Source organism: Oncorhynchus gorbuscha, linkage group LG07 (assembly GCF_021184085.1).
Source record: "Oncorhynchus gorbuscha isolate QuinsamMale2020 ecotype Even-year linkage group LG07, OgorEven_v1.0, whole genome shotgun sequence".
Classification (NCBI taxonomy): Eukaryota; Metazoa; Chordata; class Actinopteri; order Salmoniformes; family Salmonidae; genus Oncorhynchus; species Oncorhynchus gorbuscha.
Genome location: NC_060179.1, coordinates 49,845,644 through 49,862,987, shown reverse-complemented (window position 1 = coordinate 49,862,987; position 17,344 = coordinate 49,845,644). Strand labels below are relative to the sequence as shown.

At 42.9% G+C, this 17,344-nt stretch overlaps 1 protein-coding gene across 2 annotated transcripts; it reads left to right on the top strand.

Annotated features, from left to right (window-relative positions):
* The first annotated feature begins 1,310 nt into the window (after positions 1–1,310).
* On the top strand, positions 1,311–16,125 carry grb7 (growth factor receptor bound protein 7). Of its 2 annotated transcripts, none has more exons than XM_046356570.1 (14): positions 1,311–1,476; positions 6,517–6,703; positions 7,027–7,147; positions 9,711–9,867; positions 10,170–10,291; positions 10,938–11,012; positions 11,349–11,486; positions 11,940–12,050; positions 12,143–12,241; positions 12,439–12,630; positions 13,093–13,150; positions 13,276–13,363; positions 13,503–13,596; positions 14,165–16,125. In XM_046356570.1, the coding sequence occupies exons 2-14, from the start codon at positions 6,531–6,533 to the stop codon at positions 14,321–14,323; spliced, it is 1,587 nt and encodes a 528-aa protein (XP_046212526.1). In that variant the 5' UTR covers positions 1,311–1,476; positions 6,517–6,530; the 3' UTR covers positions 14,324–16,125. The 2 variants fall into 2 exon arrangements, with proteins under 2 accessions (XP_046212526.1, XP_046212525.1); XM_046356569.1 differs by having other exon boundaries at positions 1,312–1,476; positions 6,521–6,703.
* Positions 16,126–17,344: the final 1,219 nt, after the last annotated feature.

Sequence of the window (17,344 nt, the reverse complement as noted above, 5' to 3'; positions counted from 1 at the left end):
TACTCCCTGTTCACCCATGGCCACGCACGCCTCCAACTCAATCATCAAGTTTGCTGACGACACAACAGTAGTAGGCTTGATTACCAACGATGACGAGACAGCCTACAGGAAGGAAGTGAGGGCTCTGGGACTGTGGTGCCTAAAAACAACCTCTCACTCAAGGTCAACAAAGCAAAGGAGATTGTGGACTTCAGGAAACAGCAGAGGGATCACCCCCTATCTACATAGATGGGACCGCAGTACAGAAGATGGAAAGCTTCAAGTTCCTTGGCGTACACATCACTGACAAACTGAAATGGACCACCCACACAGACAGTGTTGTGAAGAAGGTGCAACAGAGCCTCTTCAACCTCAGGAGTCTAAAGCAATTTGGCGTGTCACCTAAAACCCTCACAAACCTTTATAGATGCACAAACCTTTATAGATACACTGAAAGCATCCTGTCAGGCTGTGTCACCGCCTGGTATGGCAACTGCAATGCCCGTAACCACACGGCATTATCGGGGGCAAACTACCCGCCCTCCAGGACACCTACAGCACCCGATATCACAGGAAGGCCAAAAAGATCTTCAAGGACACCACCTGAGGCACTGCCTGTTCACCCAGATGTCATCCAGAAGGCGAGGTCAGTACAGGTGCATCAAAGCTGGGACCGAGAGACTGAAAAACAGCTTCTATCTCAAGGCCATCAGACTATTAAACAGCCATCACTAGCACAGTAGAGGCAGCTGCCTATAGGCATAGACTAGAAATCACTGGCCACTTTAAGGAATGGAACACTAGTCACTTTATACTATTCTACGGTATCTTAGTCAATAATGTTTACATATCTTGCATTACTCATCTCATATGCATATATTGCATTCTATACTATTCTACTGTATCCTAGTCCGTTCTGATTTGACATTGCTCATCCATGTGTATATAGTTTTAATTAATTCCTTCCTAGATGTGTGTGTATTAGGTATATGTTGTGTAATTTGTTAGATATTACTTGTTAGATATTACTGCACTGCTGGAGCTAGAAGCACAAGCCTTTCGCTACACCTCGATAACATCTGCTAATCACGCGTATGTGACCAATCAAATTTGATTTGGTTTGAAATCATTGTGAAGGGTTACACACAAGGTTACATTTACACACCTTGAAAATAATATTCAATATTCAATGTGACCAATCCTATCTGTGAATCGGTCATTATTTGAACAATATGTCCTACTTTCTGGAACGGTTCCCAATAAGCAAGGAAGGACATTTAGCCTACTTTACCTTAGAAGAAAGGGGGGTGTGTAGTTTACCTACCACCTTGCACTGCACGCTCCTCCCAAGTGTGTGTGGTAAGCGCACAAGTGAAGTTACGGTTGAGGGGAAGCTCAAAACATTACTACGTCCGAAGGAAGAGGTAGCTGAAATTCTCTGGTGGTGGTTGTTCAATATGACCCGGCAGCTGACATCTCGCCAAACCAAATTATAAGGTAAATTTCTTGGATTGAAATGGCGCAGTATCTGGGACCTGATATAGCGAGGAAGCGCTTCATATTAGAATATATAGAATTTGCGAGCGATGCGTGATCTAAAGTTGCACTGGTAACACATAGCCCTGTTCTTGACGGCTGAGTTGCAAATGATATATAGTTTGACAGTAGTGTTCTCAAAATGAAAGACCACAACCTGTTTTTCTCCGCCGTGCAATGAAATTCTTAGTAGGATAGGAAAATGTATCCCAGTACAGCTTCATTTGAGGTTGAGCATAAACTATTCTACATATGCTTTAAATGTTGATATTTAGTTGCGTTGTCAACCAAACACAATTACATGACTTTTGTCATACAGTAAATAGCCTTAGCCTAAAATTATCTTGCAAACGAATGTACCAGTATTTAGTCAACCTTAAAATGAGTAACACATCTGTGTCTACATTTTGAGGTTAGCCTAATGCAACTATACATGTCTTGTAATCATAAAAAGCGGGAATGTTCAAGATAGCATGCAAAAGTCAGAGGTCTTAACAATTACTATTAAAAATCTGCCAGAATCTCGAACAGCATTGATCACTTGCGATATGTCATTTTAGAAGTGAACTCAACTGCAATCCAGGACATTTGGTTGTGCTATTAGATGAGGCACAGTGATAACGCATGAAGTTATTGCATATATACAAAACATCTAACATTCTCCTTTTTTAAATGGTTTGAACGCACAGTGATCGCAATTAGATGACAACTAAACCAAAACTCTGACATTGTTTTTCCATTAGAATTTGGTTGTGCTTTTATACTTAACAAAAATATAAACGCAACAATTTCTAAGATTTTACTGAGTTACGCTTGGTATAAGGAAGTCAGTCAATTGAAATAAATTCATTGGGTCCGAATCTATGGATTTAACATGCGTTATCACTGCCATGGGTGGGCCTGTGAGTGCATAGGCTGACCAACTGGGCAGCCAGGCCCAAACCATCAGAATTAGCTATTCCCACAAAAGGGCAGTATTACAGACAGAAATACTCCTCAGCATCCCCCACTACCCCTCAGACAATCCCGCAGGTGAAGAAGCCTGATGTGGAAATCCTGGGCTGGCGTGCTTACACGTGGTCTGCGTTTGTGAGGCCGGTTGGACAAACCTCCAAATTCTCTAAAACAACATTGGAGGCAGCTTATGGTAGAGAAATTAACATTACATTATCTGAAAACAGCTCTGTTGGACATTCCAGCAGTCAGCATATCAATTGCATGCTCCTTCAACTTTAGACATCTGTAGCATTGTGTTGTGTGACACATCTGCACATTTTAGTGGCATTTTTATTGTCCCCAGCACAAGGTGCACCTGTGTAATGAGCATGCTGTTTAATCAGATTCTTGATATGCCACACCTGTCAGTTGGATGGGTTATCTTGGCAAAGGAGAAATGCTCAGTAACAGGGATGTAAACGAATTTGTGCACACAATTTGAGAGAAATAAGCTTTTTGTGTGTATGGAACATTTCTGGCAGTTTTTAATTCAGCTCATGAAACATGGGACCAACACTTATATGTTGTGTTTTATATTTTTGTTCAGTGTAGATGGCATAGTGATATTACATTGGGAATTCAACAAACTTCTGACACATCTTGTGTTGATCAATGAGATTTCCACGTCAACCAAATATTACCCACTTTAAAAAAAAATTTTTTTTTAAATTTTACATTTTACCCCCGTTTTCATAGTATCCAATTATTAGTAGTTACTATCTTGTCTCATCGCTACAACTCCCGTACGGGCTCGGGAGAGACGAAGATCGAAAGTCATGTGTCCTCCGAAACACAACCCAACCAAGCCGCACTGTTTCTTAAAACAGCGCGCATTCAACGTGGAAGCCAGCCGCACCAATGTGTCGGAGGAAACACCTTGCACCTGGCGACCTTGGTTAGCGTGCACTGCGCCCGTCCCGCCACAGGAGTCGCTGGTGCGCGACGAAAGCATAAACCATTTCAAATTCCTTATATTACGCAAACCAGACTGCACAATTCTCCTGTTTTTTAAATTTGTTTTTATTGAAGAATAGCCAAATGGCACACTCCAACAATTTACAAATGAATTACTTGTGTTTAGTGAGTCTGCCAGATCAGACGTTGTAGGGATGACCAGGGATGTTCTCTTAATAAGTGTGTGAATTGGACCATTTTCCTGTCCAAATGTAAGGAGTACTTTTGTCAGGGAAAATGTATGGAGTAAAAAGTACATTATTGTCTTTAGGAATATAATGAAGTAAAAGTTGGCAAAAATATAAATAGTAGAGTACAGATACCTCTTGGCAGTGGTGTAAAATACTTTAAAGTACTACTTAAGTCTGTTTTTGGGGTATGTCAAACAAATTTAGAGGGTACAATAAAATGCAACGTAATAGTACAATAGGCTACCCTTCGATGCACGACAGGGCCTGGGCGGCTTACAGGGATCCACATTACTCCATCAATGATCCAGTATTCAACTCGATACGTGTATTGCCTAAAAAATGTTTTACACTGTCATTTAAGATTTAAACTGCAAAATGTTCTCTCTGTCCAGCCATGCGCTGCAGCAATTGTAGTAAAACAAGTTGTATGCTATTTTTATTGCACTCTAAAGTCATAGTTGTGTTCTGATTTTGACGCAGTCTCTGAATTCGCTATCTCAAAAGGAATCGCTGGGCTAGCCTACCTGCCTACTGATTTTACATAAAATTTTTGCCTAGAACAATTTCTCTTTCTTTCTCTCTCTTGGTCTTTTTCTTTTTTTAGTCTGGATGAGGACAGGTGTCTGAGTATCAGTATGTGTTGTTGACACAGTCAGGACATGCCAGTGCCACAGATAATTGTCTGGAGTTTCTGTCTGTCTGGACACTATGTACCTTTCTGGCAGGGTGCACGGGTGAAGTGGCAGCTCACTCTATTGCTCTCTTGCGTGGGTGACCTCATCACTGTTTGCTTATCTCTTTTGTTGATTGATGGCCAACTAATCAGTTTCCAAATATTTGTCCACCCTCGAGTCAGTATCAGGAGTAACAGTATGTTTTTTGAAGGATTATTTTGATTAAGTCTTGTGACCTAATTATGTTATACAATTTGCTGATGTATTTAAGAACATACACACACACACACACACTCACAAACACAAACACCGTCTCACTGCACACTGCCCTATCCCATCTTGACAAGAGGAATACCAATGTTAGAATACTGTTAATTGACTATAGTTAAGCATTCAACCCACAGTACCCTCCAATCTCATCATTAAGCTCGAGGCCCTGGGTCTGAAGCACGCCCTGTGCAACTGGGTCCTGTACTTCCTGATGGGCTGTCCCCAGGTGGTGAAGGTAGGAAACAACACCTCCACTCCGCTGATCCTCAACACTGGGTCCCACAAGGGTGCGTGCTTAGCCCCCTCCTGTACTCCCTGTTCACCCATGACTGCGTGGCCACGCACGCCTCCAACTCAATCATCAAGTTTGCCGACGACACAACAGTAGTAGGCTTGTTTACCAACAATGTGGAGACAGCCTACAGGAGGTGAGGGCTCTGGGAGTGTTGTGCTAGGAGATGCCAAGGAGATGATTGTGGACTTCAGGAAACAGCAGAGGGAGCATCCCCCTATGCACATCAACGGGACCGTAGTGGAGCGGCGGTGGAAAGCTTCAAGTTCCTCTGTGTACACATCACTGACAAACTGAAATGATCCACCCACACAGACAATGTGCCTCTTCAACCTCAGGAGGCTGAAGAAATTTGGCTTGTCAAGTAAAACCCTCACTAACTTTTACAGATGCACAAGTGCGAGCATCCTGTCGGGCTGTATCACCGCTTGGTACGGCAACTGCACCACCCGCAACCGCAGGGCTCTCCAGAGGGTGGTGCGGTCTGCTCAACTCATCACCGGGGGCAAACTACCTGCCCTCCAGGACACTTATGGTACCTGATGTCACAGGAAGGCCGAAAAGATCATTAAGGACAAAAACCACCCGAGCCACGGCCTGTTCACCCGGCTATCATCCAGAAGGCGAGGTCAGTACAGATGCATCAAAGCTGGGACTGAGAGACTGAAAAACAACTTCTCAAGACCATCAGACTGTTAAACAGCCATCAGTAGCTTATTAGAGGCTGCCTATGAACATAGACTTGAAATCACTGGCCACTATAATAAATGGAACACTAGTCACTTTAATGTTTACATATTTTGCATTCTACTCATCTCATTTGTTTTTACTGTATCTTAGTCTATGCTGCTCTGACATTGCTTTTCCATATATTTATATATTTTTAATTCCATTCCTTTGCTTAGATTTGTGTGTATTGTTGTGAAATTGTTAGATACTAATACAATGTTGGAGTTAGAAACACAAGCATTCTGCTACACCCGCAATAACATCTGCTAAAACGTGTATGTGACCAATAAAATTTGATTTGATAATTGCTGCTCAAATAAAGAGAAGCAGCAGGCTTCACCTGATACACATTGTACATCTTGTCCATACAATGGCCCCTTTGTACACTCAGCGGGAGACCCATAACTCTGCCATCCACTGAAACAAGTACTGCACCTCACCCAGTCTAGTCTGCCTGCCTGCCTGATTCAGACTTTTTTTTTTCTTTCAAAACCGTTGTCTGCCAGCATTCCTCTGCACATTATAAGTGCTATGTTCTGCATAGCAACACGAAGCAAAGGATATAGCTTGTCAATTTGAACGAGAGGGAGGGCTTTGATGTCTTGTTGGGCCGGCATTGTGGTTGAGGATGCCACGGAGTTGGGAGCAGGTGTGACGTTTTCATTCTCAACTGTTGCTTCTGTGACTAATACGTTGTCATAACACTGAAACCGAGCAAGAAGGAGTTAGACATTAGTACATGTTGTGAAATCTATCACGCACTATGGAAATACTGGTTTCCTTGTTTATTTTAGGTACATGGTCCATTGGCTGTAAATGTATATTTATTTTTGTCACAAAACTCTTACAATACTGCATGTGATAACTTAAGATACTTTCTCACTCCAATACTGAGCCAGGTCATTTTTAATGGAAGTCCAAGGGCAATGGGCGGAGGTCTTCGAGGGCTCTGACAGACAAGAGGACTCTGGTGGGGAGGGTGAGCTGCTGGGTAGCTCCACAATCACCTTGGCTCCTCTGGTGGTCAACACTCCTCCCCCTCCCGTTCGCCGCTCCCAGCCCCTCGTCATCCGCAGAAGCAGGTAGGCCTACCTGACTTGACTTACCCAATGGCCATGACTCCATTGGTTGACAGTGAATGACTCAATAGCATTTGACACGCCTTATACTTGCTACCTGCACAGAAGTCAATGAGTCATGTTGGGATATTGAGTTATATGTCACATCCTGTTGTTCATGACGGTTACAAAAGACTCCTAAAAATAGACAGACACTTTTTAATTGAAATGTATTGGTTATATTGTGTGAAATGTTATTTTCCTTTTTATACATTGTTGTATCCAGTTGTATTGTATTTGCGATTCACTTATTCAGTTTTTAAAAAGTTTTGTATTTTTTTTTCCAGAATGAATAGCGTGGAACTGTCCTCTGTTCCTTCTATACCCAATCCCTTTCCAGAGCTGTGCAGCCCCTCTCAATCCCCAGTCCTGATTGGCTCTCTCTCACCGCCGAGAAGTGACACGCATGTAAGATCAATGGCTCAATTCAGCCAAGCCTACATTATTATTATTATTATTATTATGATTATTATGATGTAATTGGCTATGCAATCTTCAGGGATATTGTTCTGAATTAATTTGATTGGCATTGGGTAGGTAGAATTGTCACATTGATAACATTGCCTCTTTGGAATACAGAATACAGTCAAATGAACTTGTACTGGTCTGGCAGTGGAGCCTCCACAGGGGATTGTATGGATTCATGTTGTTGACTGAGTGGTTCGCAGGGGTTAATTTGATTGGCAGAGGCCCCTGGGTATGCTTGTGCGTATTTAACGCTAGGCGACAGACTGTCACTATGCCATAGATGCTCCTGGGCATGACACTCACCACATACAAGCGTGCCACAAGCACATTCTAATACACACACACACACACACACACACACACACACACACACACACACACACACACACACACACACACACACACACACACACACACACACACACATAAAGACAAACAAAAACACACCTTTTTCCTCCAGTTACTGCCACGGTATCTTTACTTGTGGTATAGTTGCACAGACAAATTCCATCATGTTGTGACACCATCCATCATTGTCTGGATTAACATGTTAGTTTGTTTAAAATGCCATACTTATGTCTTTAATGTTCTGTATGTACCTAGCTACTAGGTACAGATTGGTTTTGTTTTGCCCCATGGCTATTGCAAACATCAGAGCAAAAATGTTGAACATTTTAACTAAGCTATTTTGCTGAAAGGATGAATTCAGCGGATATTGATACCTTGCCCGGAAAGAATGTGCAAACATCCCCCACGAGCAGTGTTGGAGAACAGCATTTAAAAAAATAACTTATGCTACAACGTTACTGACTATGAAAAGTAAAATGTTACTTTACTTTTGTGTTACCAAAAACAGAAAACCCTCTGAAGATGCCTCACGCGTTTAGTCCTTTATTCCTATCCCCAGCAAAAGGTGCACACTACCTTTTGAATGGCTTGCGTAGTCTAAAACAGGGGTGCAACTTTCACCCCCCCCCCAACACACATCCTGAAATTGCATTTTTGTCCCCCATTGTATCACATTCCAATGATAATACTAACGGTGTGCTTTAGGACCATGCGGCCGCCCTCGAGTGGTTGGGTAGGCTGTTTGGTGTGTTTTATCTGATAGAAAAATTATATATAATAATTATGTCCCCCCCCCACTTCTAAAACCAAAGTTGCCCCCTGGCCTAAACCATCCACAGCCTAATCTATAGCTCTGGATTATGCCAACTCGACTAATAATGACAGACGCAATATCTCCTTTACTATACTTAAATTATTTTGTTGAATTATTTATACATAAGTAAATTCATATGCTGTATAAAACCAACTGGGCAAAGTAAAATGAGAGTTCAAATACAAGAACAACTGGCTACCACTCTGTTTTTACCCACCAATATGAACTGGGCTGTGAACAATGTAATAGTTGCAGGAGAAATTTCAATTCTTATCAACTGAGCCTAACTTGATTATCTAGCTACATTGTTTGCTTTATTACCAGGCAATAAATGGGTCAGTCTCCTGAACCCGATGATCCCGTGTTTGTGTGTGAATCCTGCAAGTAGCGTCAGGCAAGATTCGAGGGGTCACCTCTGTCCTTTTTCTTCTACCAATTCAAAGTAATGGGAATACTGCCACGATAACGGCTATTGTCTCTGCCATCTCGCTATTGTCTCTGCAGAAACAGGAAGATTGTGATGAACATAGCCTAGATAGAGGGATTTCATTTTTTATTTTATTTGCGCCAACAAAGAAAAAAGGAAATATTGTAAAAGTAACTGATTACTTACATTTAAAAAATTGCGCTTTAGGTTACTTGTTACCACCAAAAAGTAATCTGAGTACTCTGTGTTACTTAACACTGCCCACGAGACTCCAAGCATTTGTTCATTATTTGGCCTGTTGTTGTCTCTTGCGGGAACGAGTCTGCTTTCGCTAAGTAACAGGTGAAGTTTAAATCTGGTTGTACTGGTTTTGGAGTTGGCTGAGGAGAGAGACTGAGCTAGATGTTGCGTCGGGGGATGTCACAAGTCCTCAATTTAACCTGTACCTGGCTCTCCTCTCAGGCCTTGGGGGCTCGGGCTAGGCCGTGTGCCAATCCCATCAGACCGGTTCTGGAACAAGATGGGAGGAGGTGTGAGTTCTTGTAAATAAGAGAGGGAGCGGGAGAGATTAAATAAGACAAGTTCATGGGGAGGGTGAAGTGTCAAGGGAGTTTAATAAAGGATTCTTTTTGGTTGTCACTATAAAAGCTGTTGACTGATTCTTGCCATCAGAAACCCAGTCTCTCACCCTGGTTAAGCTTAATAATGTGACAGTTCCAGAATTGGCCTATTGCTGTTCATTCCTATAGTTCATCTATGATCTCTTTTAATTTATTTTCATGATGTAATTTTTGCCTTTATTTTGGATTTGTTTTCTTTTGTATTTGTCTTGGTATGCATGTGTATGTTCGTTGAATATTATGCAATGTACTCTGTTTTCTCAATGTAGTGTCTTGTCTGCTTCTCTGGTCTAGCTGATCAAGGTGTTCGGCGAGGACAGTCACAGTCGGTCCCTGTGGGTGATACCCAGGGCCACAGCCAGGGACGTGTGCCATTTGTTGGTGCAGACAGCCCACTGTAGCGACCAGGAGAACTGGGCTCTGATCGAGCTGCATTCAGCCTTGGGCCTGGGTAAGACTGGACTGCACACTGTCCAAACATTGCCCAGCAAATGCCATTGGCATTCCAATTATTTGCAATTGTTTTTGGAATGTTCGTGGGTTGTCTAAAGGCGAGTCTACATCAAAAAGTTTAGACGAGATGAGACAACTGGAGTACGGTGTCCATATTAGGACAGCCTCAGTTGGTTTGGTTTCAGACTCACTCTGGCTTGAGAGAGCCTGCATACCAAGTAGCTCTCCAGGAGGGTTGGTCACCCCCTGTCCTACACTGTGTGAAGTATTTCTCCCTGCCCCCCCCCTCCCCTCCCCTAGAGCGAGTTCTGGAGGACCACGAGGTGGTGGTGGAGGTGCAGGCTGCCTGGCCCTCCGAGAGCGACACCAAGCTTCTGTTCCGCAAGAACTACGCCAAATATGAGTTCTTCAGGACACCTATGGTAGGCCTGCTAAGCTCTTCTGCATCCTCCACCATTTTGTCTAGGAAGAGAAGCTATTTCAAAGCCAAATGCCAAAGGCCCTTCTGAATGCATGGTCACACAGAGATCAGCTTAGATGGCTGGAAGGAAATGGCGATGAATAGTATAACATACAAGATGCTCTAACATGTATTCTGTCCAAGGATTCTGAAAAGGATCTTATGTTATGCCAGATTTTAGTCGGACGTGTCCGCAACGGGTTAGTATGTGAATAATCACCGTCATCTGGATGTCCTGGTGGAATCGGTGTTAACATTGTGTTCCTATCACATTCATGTTGCTCATCCTGTTCATTAAAACGTTTGACTTCATGCATGCACACAGTATTTTAAAACATTTTTATTTAAAAACTTTACTTATAAGGATGTTAATGCAGGTTGATTCACACAGGTGTGCGTGTCTTAACAGACAGTGGGCAAAATAAACCTTTTTTTTTTTGTCAGGTTTTAAACATTGGCTTCGATTTGCGTGACGTCTTGCCTTAACCCCCTTGAAACACTGCTATCGGACTCAAAAGCCATTGCTCATAACCCTCCATACAGGCACCAGAGAGACATTATGTTATTGAAATAGCCCTTTGGTTTACAACTGTAGCTTCCTGTTACAGCTGTTCTTCCCCAAGCACATGATCTCAGACAGTGCTGATGTCACCAAGGGAATGACCTCGGCGGAACTCATCCAGGTAAGCAGCCAATTGGAGGGAAATGGAGCAAGGCCATCTCCTCTGCTATAGCTTCTCCTTTGTGGTGTATGTTAGGTTTCACTCTAGCTGAGGTGAAACTAGAACTAGAAACTATATCAGGTTGCCAGGAAAGTGTATCAGGAAACAAATTGAATTGGCAGATATTGAGAATGACATTTCAATCATGTCAGAGGACGTACAGAAACAGTCTTTTGGAATGGTTTTTAGTTGAATTGATTACATTTTGAACCTTGCCCGATTTTTCTATGCTTCTCTTCGGTTTAGACAAAGATCCATTGGATTTGACCCAGATGTTGTTTCCTTGCCTCTATCCAGAATCTGCTGCAGTCGGGGACATGTCCTGAGATCCAGGGCTTCCTCCACGTCAGAGAGCCCAGCCGCAAAGCCTGGAAGAAGGTCTACTTCTTCCTCCGACGTTCAGGCCTCTACTGCTCCACCAAAGGCTCATCAAAGGTCAGCCACGGGGCGCCAGATTTTGATAGAAATAGAACATCCAGAACTGAAAGTAATTTACAAGAAATGGCAAAGGTACATGAAAGATGGTGGATTTCAGAAATTCTAAACTACGGTACTACGGGTGTGCTTATTTATCGAACCATGTCACAATCGGCTTTTTTAGTTTTTTCAAATTGGTGACGTCTTGGAGCTAGAATTGTGATCATGTATACTGTGTTAATGATGACACCAAAAAAGGGCGATAGAGGGGTAATGTACAATACGTCAAACTTAGCACACAAGGCCTTTGTGGTAAGTGTATGGGATCCACCATTTTTATTAACTTCCACTATTTAACGGCCATTTAATTTAGTTTTACGCTTTCCATTTCAAATCAATGGTTACATGACCTGGGGCGGCATAGTTACTGTACAGGTATGAAGAGACGGTCTGATGGTCTGTGTGTCCTAGGAGCCCCGTCACCTCCAGTACGTGGCTGACCTGGAAGACCTGAACGTCTACAGTATCACCAACAGCCGCAAGCTCTACGGTGCCCCTGTGGACTTCACCTTCTGCGTCAAGGTAACCACTACAACCGTCCAGGGCTTCATTCAAGAGAGCAATGTTTCGAAACTGTTCTGAAATAGGATACCTACACGTTTCTTTGTGTGTAGCCCAGCAAAGACCGTATTCGTGCGCAGGACTTGAAGCTGCTGTGTGCGGAGAACGAACTAACGCGCACCTGCTGGACCTCTGCATTTCGACTATTCAAGGTGAGGAGAACCAAATACTTGGATATCATCACATCGTGACCTGAACTTTATTATAGAAGCAGATTCATGCCCAAAAGAAACACAAATAAAAACATACAAAATGTGGCAAACCCATACTGGATAAGATGGTGGATAAATCATCAAAATGTGACAGGTACTTACCCTTTTACCTTTTCCTCCTGTGTCTGCCGGAGCAGTATGGGAGGCAGCTGCATTGTAACTACCAGCTGTCCCAGTCGGCACCTCGTCTACAGGAGGTTGTGTCTCAACGGTGTGAGTCGGAGGCCAGCCTGGTCGCCATGGACTTTTCAGGGAAGGCGGGGGGCCGGGTCATCCAGAATGCCTGGGAGGCCCAGAGCGCTGAGAGGGAGGAGGGACAGGCATGGAGGGTGAGGATAACTGGGTCGGATGGTGGGGTGGAGAATGCGACTGGATAAGGATACAGATGGGTGACGTGTTGTAGTATTTTATCCTTTATTTAACCAGAGAGAAGTCTCATTTGGATTTACATCCTTGGCCAAGAGTACAGCTTACATATAGTTCCACATGAAGAACAACACCACGTAAAACATAACAATGAATGAAAGTTAAAGCAGTGCAAAGTGCATAAGAGAGCAAAAAAATACATGTGCAGGCTGTGGTCAGCAGCCCTCCGATCCGGGATTTAAAATCCTCAATCGGAATACAATGATCTAATTTTAAGTCTCTGCAAAGTTCCATGATGGAAAAAGAGAGGAGAGGTGACGAGGAGAAGAAAAATAGGCAACGGGCTAAGAGGGTCACAGGAGGAATAACAACGAGCCAAACAGTCTGGAGTTACTAGTGACTATGCCCTCTCTCTTGTCTCTCAGAGGAGAGAAGCCTTGAGGTGCAGCCTACCCAACCTTAACCCGGGATCTCGGCCCTCTTGTGAGTCCAGTCAAACAACTACAGTGTCAGTGTTTCACATTCACAGTTTTTCCCCAAACAGAATATATTTGTTCAGTACATTGATCTAAATGGTAAATGAGTGTGTGTTTGTGTGTATTACACAGCCATACACCGGACCCAACTCTGGTTCCACGGTGGTGTGTCGCGAAAGCAGGCCCAGAGGCTGATCGAGGAACAGGGATTGGTGGATGGGTATGTATGCATGTGTGCTTGTTGTGGGCACGTCTTTGCATGCAGCTCCTTTGCATGTAGCTCCTTTGCATGTAGCTTTAGTTTGTAAACAACATGCTCACCCTGGGTGACATCTACCGCATTGTGTGTCTGTGTGTAGGATGTTCCTGATTCGTGAGAGCCAGCAGCATGCCCAGTGTTTTGTCCTCTCGTTGTGTTACAAGCTGAAGACCAAACACTACCTCGTCATCCCTGTGAGTGGACTTTCCTCTCCCCCCCCATCATGTGAACCTTGCCCTTTCATTATGAGATAGCAAGGCAGTCTAGTCATAATTATACTAGGTAGATATGAAAAACAACGCTTGCCTTCAGCACACATGCACAGTTGGGGCAAGTGACTCTGAAATTACCATGGCTAGCCCCACGTCGTTATTTTTTTTATTGTGCTTTATGCTATTTGCCTCATAACTCGTGCGTGCTTTGTTGACTATGAACTTACATGTTTACACGATCGTGGGACAGACTGTTTGTTCCCACACTCGGGACTCCGACTCTCTATTGGTTACACAGACTCTTGGTCTCCTATCCTATTATAACCAGTGGTGGAAAAATTACCCAATTGTCATACTTGAGTAGAACTTTACTTAAGTGAAAGTCACCCAAAAGTCACAAGTTACCTTGTTGTGATGTGTGTTTTTGTCCTGTATTTTTAATCACAGTCCCTGTCCCCGCAGGAGGCCTTTTGGTAGGCTGTCCATTTGTAAAAAAAAAAAGAAAAAGAATTTGCTTTATTTATTGTGAAACCCTTGTTTCTCTGAGCAGTGTGAGGAGGGCGGTAGGAAGTACTACACCATGGACGATGGCCTCACCCTCTTCATTGACCTACTGCAGCTGGTGGAGTTTCACCAGATCAACAGAGGCATCCTCCCTGTCTGCCTCAAACACCCCTGTGTCTGTGTCGCCCTCTGGCCACTTGGTTAGGGACACCTCATATGACCCTAGGGACACCTCATATGACCACTGGGCTAGGTATATATGCAAAGTAGTTCAAACGCTGTCAGTTTCACTGTAGCTAGCCGTACACCGTTAGACCATGTCTTTTGCCCCTGTGTTTCGGGCACTGTTTTCCAAATGGCGAGGGCAGGTGTTTGGCAGGCGGGAGCGAACGACACTGTGCTAGTTTAGCCAGCTAATCCTGAGGACGACTCCGGTACACGGGAGGTGGGAACAACACTGTTTGCTAGCTAACTAACAAGCTAGCTAGCACACTGTGTCGTTAACTATCGAGTTAGCTCGTACACGACACGGTATCGCTCTAGCAGCCCGTCTGCTGTGCTAACAGGAGGCGGGGGTGACCGGTAGACAGTGTCCTTCGCCCCCGCCTGTCAGGCATTCATGCAGGAACTATTGGGGTGCTTGAGGGGGGGGGGGGGGGGGCAGGCAGGCATTCATGAAAGAACCAATGGGATGCTCGAGGTGGGAACACCCTTAATTGTGAGCTGCAGTTGCACACTTTGAAAAGTTACAAATTGCAGCTTGAAGTCACATGCAGTAACTAGTGTGTAGGGGTCTAGACATGGGTGGTCACAGCTATACACCCCTAGCAGTAGCTTTTAAATCATGTATTTTTAATTGAAACTAACTAATTTGACGTTTCAGACCCCCCCCCCCCCTCATTTTTTTTACGTTTGAATTAATTACTTGCAATCCCTGTGAGGGTTAGTTTAATTACGCATTTTGCACAGCTTTAGGATCTTAGAGCGCCATCGTTCGTGGTAGGATTTTGTGCTGAAACCTAAAGAATTTGACTTGCTAAAGGGCTTGTTCACTCCCTTGTGAAGCAATACGTCTGTGGATAGTTGGCTGGATGGCTGTAACTGATATCACTGAGTAGGTTCTTCAATTTGAGAAAAGAACATTGTTTTCACACATTCTTTAGGGGCTTGGCGATTTCCATGTGGAATAGAGCCCCTTTCAATGTGTGGAATGAACAGTGTGCAAGTTCCTGAGTGTACCACGAGGGGGCACTCTTCGTACACCGGACAGCAGAGCCAAAGACGTGAGAGCTGATTTGTCATTGAGGAATTCATCAGGGGCTTACCCAGCGAGGTGCAATGTTTAGAATCAGTTAGAAATAAACTCCATAGAGCTATTGAAAATCCATATTCTTCACATCAGGAATTATCAAGCCTTTTCAGCACAATACATTTCTATCTGAATGTTCTGTAAAATTGCACCATCTTGAATAAGCCCCAGGATTGGTGAAATACTGTAGCTACTCGGCATGCCTTCTGAATGTGCATATGTATGTTTTTAATTATTATTTTATAGTTCACTGTGTATGGTTTTCATACTAGGACACACTACTAGTAAGTGCCTTGTAAATTCAAATAACACATAAGCACTCTTAAATGCATATTTTTTGCACAATGTTGGTTGAGGGAGAACTATTCTGATGTCTTGTTTTTGTAGTTGGCTGTAAAAAGAGATTCGGGCTGTTCATTCCTACCCTGCATGTTCATAGTGTTGTGCTTGTATGGGCTTTCAATCAATGACATCTGAGACTTGTTTGAAATCTTGCAATTGCTCATCGCGTTTATATGAATTAAGTGGTGTTCGATGTGCAACGTATACATCTCAAGTTATTCAAGGCCAGTTTACTTTTGTGCCACGTTTTACGTTTGTTTTTTCCCCCCATTGAATTCAATTGTATTGTGTGATATGCAACATGGCAAATATCTATTTCTTTCATAACTGTTTAATAAATAATAGATTTTCTTATGGTTTGTTGAATTGGATCTGATTTTTGCGCTGTAATCATGGTTGGGATCAGATGGATTTAGTCTCATCGCTATGGTTACAGTATCTGCATTTACTGTAAATATCTTCCCATCGAAGCACTTTACAACAACAAAAATAACAAGAATGGACCTTAATACCAACATGTACCGTGCCTTCAGAAAATATTCACACTTTTTTTTCACATTTTGTTACAAAGTGTGATTTTTAGAAAATGTATTTAGTTGTCTAACACAAGTCAGCGGAATAATTTTGATGAATGGGAAATTAAACACTGATTTAGATAAGTATTCAACACCCTAAGTCAATACATGTTAGAATCACCTTTTGGCATTGGTTACAGCTGTGAGTGTTTCTGGGTAAGGCTTTGAGCTTTGCACACCTAGATTAAGAATAATTGACAAATATTCAACCCACATAATTCTTCAAGCTCTATCAAGTTGGCTGTTGATCATTGCTAAAAACTGTCATTTTCAAGTGCTGACTATGATTTTCATGCCATTTTACGTAAACTAACTAGGTCACTTCAATGCTGACTTGGTAAGTAACTCCAGTGCATTAGGAAAGTATTCAGACCCCTTGACTTTTTCCAGATTTTGTTAAGTAACAGCTTTATTCTAAAATGGATTCAATTGTATTTTTTTCCATCAATCGACTAACAATACCCCCATAATGAGAAAGCAAAAACAGTTTTTAGAAATTTGTGCAAATTTATTAGAAAAGCTTATTACATTTACATAAATATTCAGACCCTTTTATTCAGTACTTTGTTGATGCACTTTTGGCAGCGATTACAGCCTTGGGTCTTATTCTGGTATGACGCTACAAGCTTGGCACACCTGTATTTGGGGAGTTTCTCCCATTCTCTGCAGATCCTCTCAAGCTCTGTCAGGTTGGATGGGGAGTGTCGCTGCACAGTAGATCAGTGACACAAAATCCCAATTCAATCTACACTGCTCAAAAAAATAAAGTGAACAACACAAACACAATGTAACTCCAATGTAACTGTAACTCCAAGTCAATCACACTTCTCTGAAATCAAACTGTCCACTTAGGAAGCAACACTGATTGATACATTTCACATGTTGTGCAAATGGAATAGACAACCGGTGGAAATTATAGGCAATTGGCAAGACACCCACAATAAAGGAGTGGTTCTGCAGGTGGTGACAACAGACCACTTCTCAGTTCCTATGCTTCCTG